The 1,673-nt window shown below is 46.6% G+C and overlaps 1 protein-coding gene across 1 annotated transcript in view; it reads left to right on the top strand.

Moving 5' to 3' along the window:
* Positions 1–1,352: 1,352 nt before the first annotated feature.
* Positions 1,353–1,673, top strand: part of T265_15705 (hypothetical protein) — a gene marked incomplete at both ends in the record, with an annotated part of 10,135 nt that continues 9,814 nt past the window's right edge. The window contains 1 exon segment of the mRNA XM_009178984.1: positions 1,353–1,484. Within this exon segment, the coding sequence (XP_009177248.1) occupies positions 1,353–1,484 (132 nt within the window).

Below are 1,673 nucleotides of genomic sequence, written 5' to 3'. Positions count from 1 at the left end.
GTCAGCAACGCCTCGCATCACCCGCACATCATTTATTTGGACAATTAAGAAGCATGGACAACCAGCTGCTGTGCCAGTTACAGGCACGAATCTCAGTTCACAGAAAAGGGGCGATGACTGGGCTCTAAATATACTGCGGTCAAATACCACAACCGGACGACCTCAAGAGGTCAAAACTCTACTAACTGGACTTTAGGTGGCACCTTGGAGGTCTCAAACGTAGGTGACTTATCTTCCGGGAAGAATTATTTAAGGGCAGCGAAGAGTACCAACATCAGAAGCCACAGACTGGAGCTGTTTAGAAGCCGACGAGAACGACTGCATATATTGGTCGCGCTCCCCACGAGGTTTGTGAATCTGCGGACTAGCCTTACAGTAGGTACTAGTGACACGACCACAAGAGATGGGGTTAAGGAGTCGCTTAACCAATTTCTTCTCACAAGAATGAAAGTACAGCAGCTACATTTAGCTGTCGATCCGAGGAACTTGGCCAGGGGTAAGACATAATGGAGGTCTTTAAACTCCCCTTGGTAGCACAAAGCGGTTACAGGACAGCTAAAGTCAGTTATTGGACGGTTATTTAACGACGTAACTTACAACTATCATGAAGTTCCGCTGCTGTCTTTATACACAGTACCAATACTTATCATATGAATTCAGCAGCTGCTAAATTCAGTCACCCTGCTTTTTTACCGTGAATCCCGGGGGATAATCAGGGTCTTATGAAATCCGGACGAGTAAACGCCGCTGAAGGCGAAGCGCCTGACAGGTCGGGATAGCAACTCTTGGGATTCTGACTGACAGGTACCACAGGAGATCTACATCCCATATTCCCCATATTTATGTTACTCATCGTCCGCAATATAACTTTCTTTTGATGCATAAGGCGAGTAAACTCAACACCGTACTGTAACAGAACCGAAACTCTCCTGATGATTTTAAATGCGCACCTAAGTTATTTCTATCTATTTCTTTCTTTCCCAGGTAGATTCCCATTCCCTGGACCTCGATATGAAAAAGGAACGCGTGACCTTCATCAATGACAACCCTTCTTCCGTTGGCTTGTTTTGCCAGACTGACGCTCGTCGGTTCGGACTTGTACACACATCCATTCTCGTTGTTCGCCCGTTCGTGGGGACGCCGCCCCTTTCGTTGTTTTGGAATATAGGTTCGTGTTCCGTCAGTGCTGTTCTTAGTTGTGTGTTTGGATCGCGTGCCGGTTGACAGAACATCTCCCGTTTCCGTGCATCCCTCGCCGTTTGTGTGTTCGCTATCATCCGCCCATTTACGTCCCGTTTCAACTCCACGCGGTTTCTCGTCGACTGTGCGATTTCGACCCATTACATTACGTTATGTCGGAAAGTGAGATCCACCCAGTAAACACAGTGCCACCGGTGGCTAACGGTGGCTATCGGCGGCTAGAGGTGGCTAAATTTTGCAACGTTATTACCACTGACAGGCATCACGCATACAATCCTGATATGGTAATTTTTGCATATATGCTTTCTAAAATTATGGAAAACAGGACGAATAAGTTATTGGACCCCTGGGTAAAAAGTGATTTTCAACACCGTTTTGTTTTAATGCACGGTCGATCAAATATGTCGTTTATTGCGCTAAGTCCGGTTCTCGTTAGCTGAGTCATTCTCCGCTTGTGCGCTGCTACATTTCGT

Source organism: Opisthorchis viverrini (assembly GCF_000715545.1).
Source record: "Opisthorchis viverrini unplaced genomic scaffold opera_v5_766, whole genome shotgun sequence".
Lineage (NCBI taxonomy): Eukaryota > Metazoa > Platyhelminthes > Trematoda > Opisthorchiida > Opisthorchiidae > Opisthorchis > Opisthorchis viverrini.
Note: the sequence above shows the minus strand (reverse complement) of the source record. Positions and strands in the feature narration are given on the sequence as shown.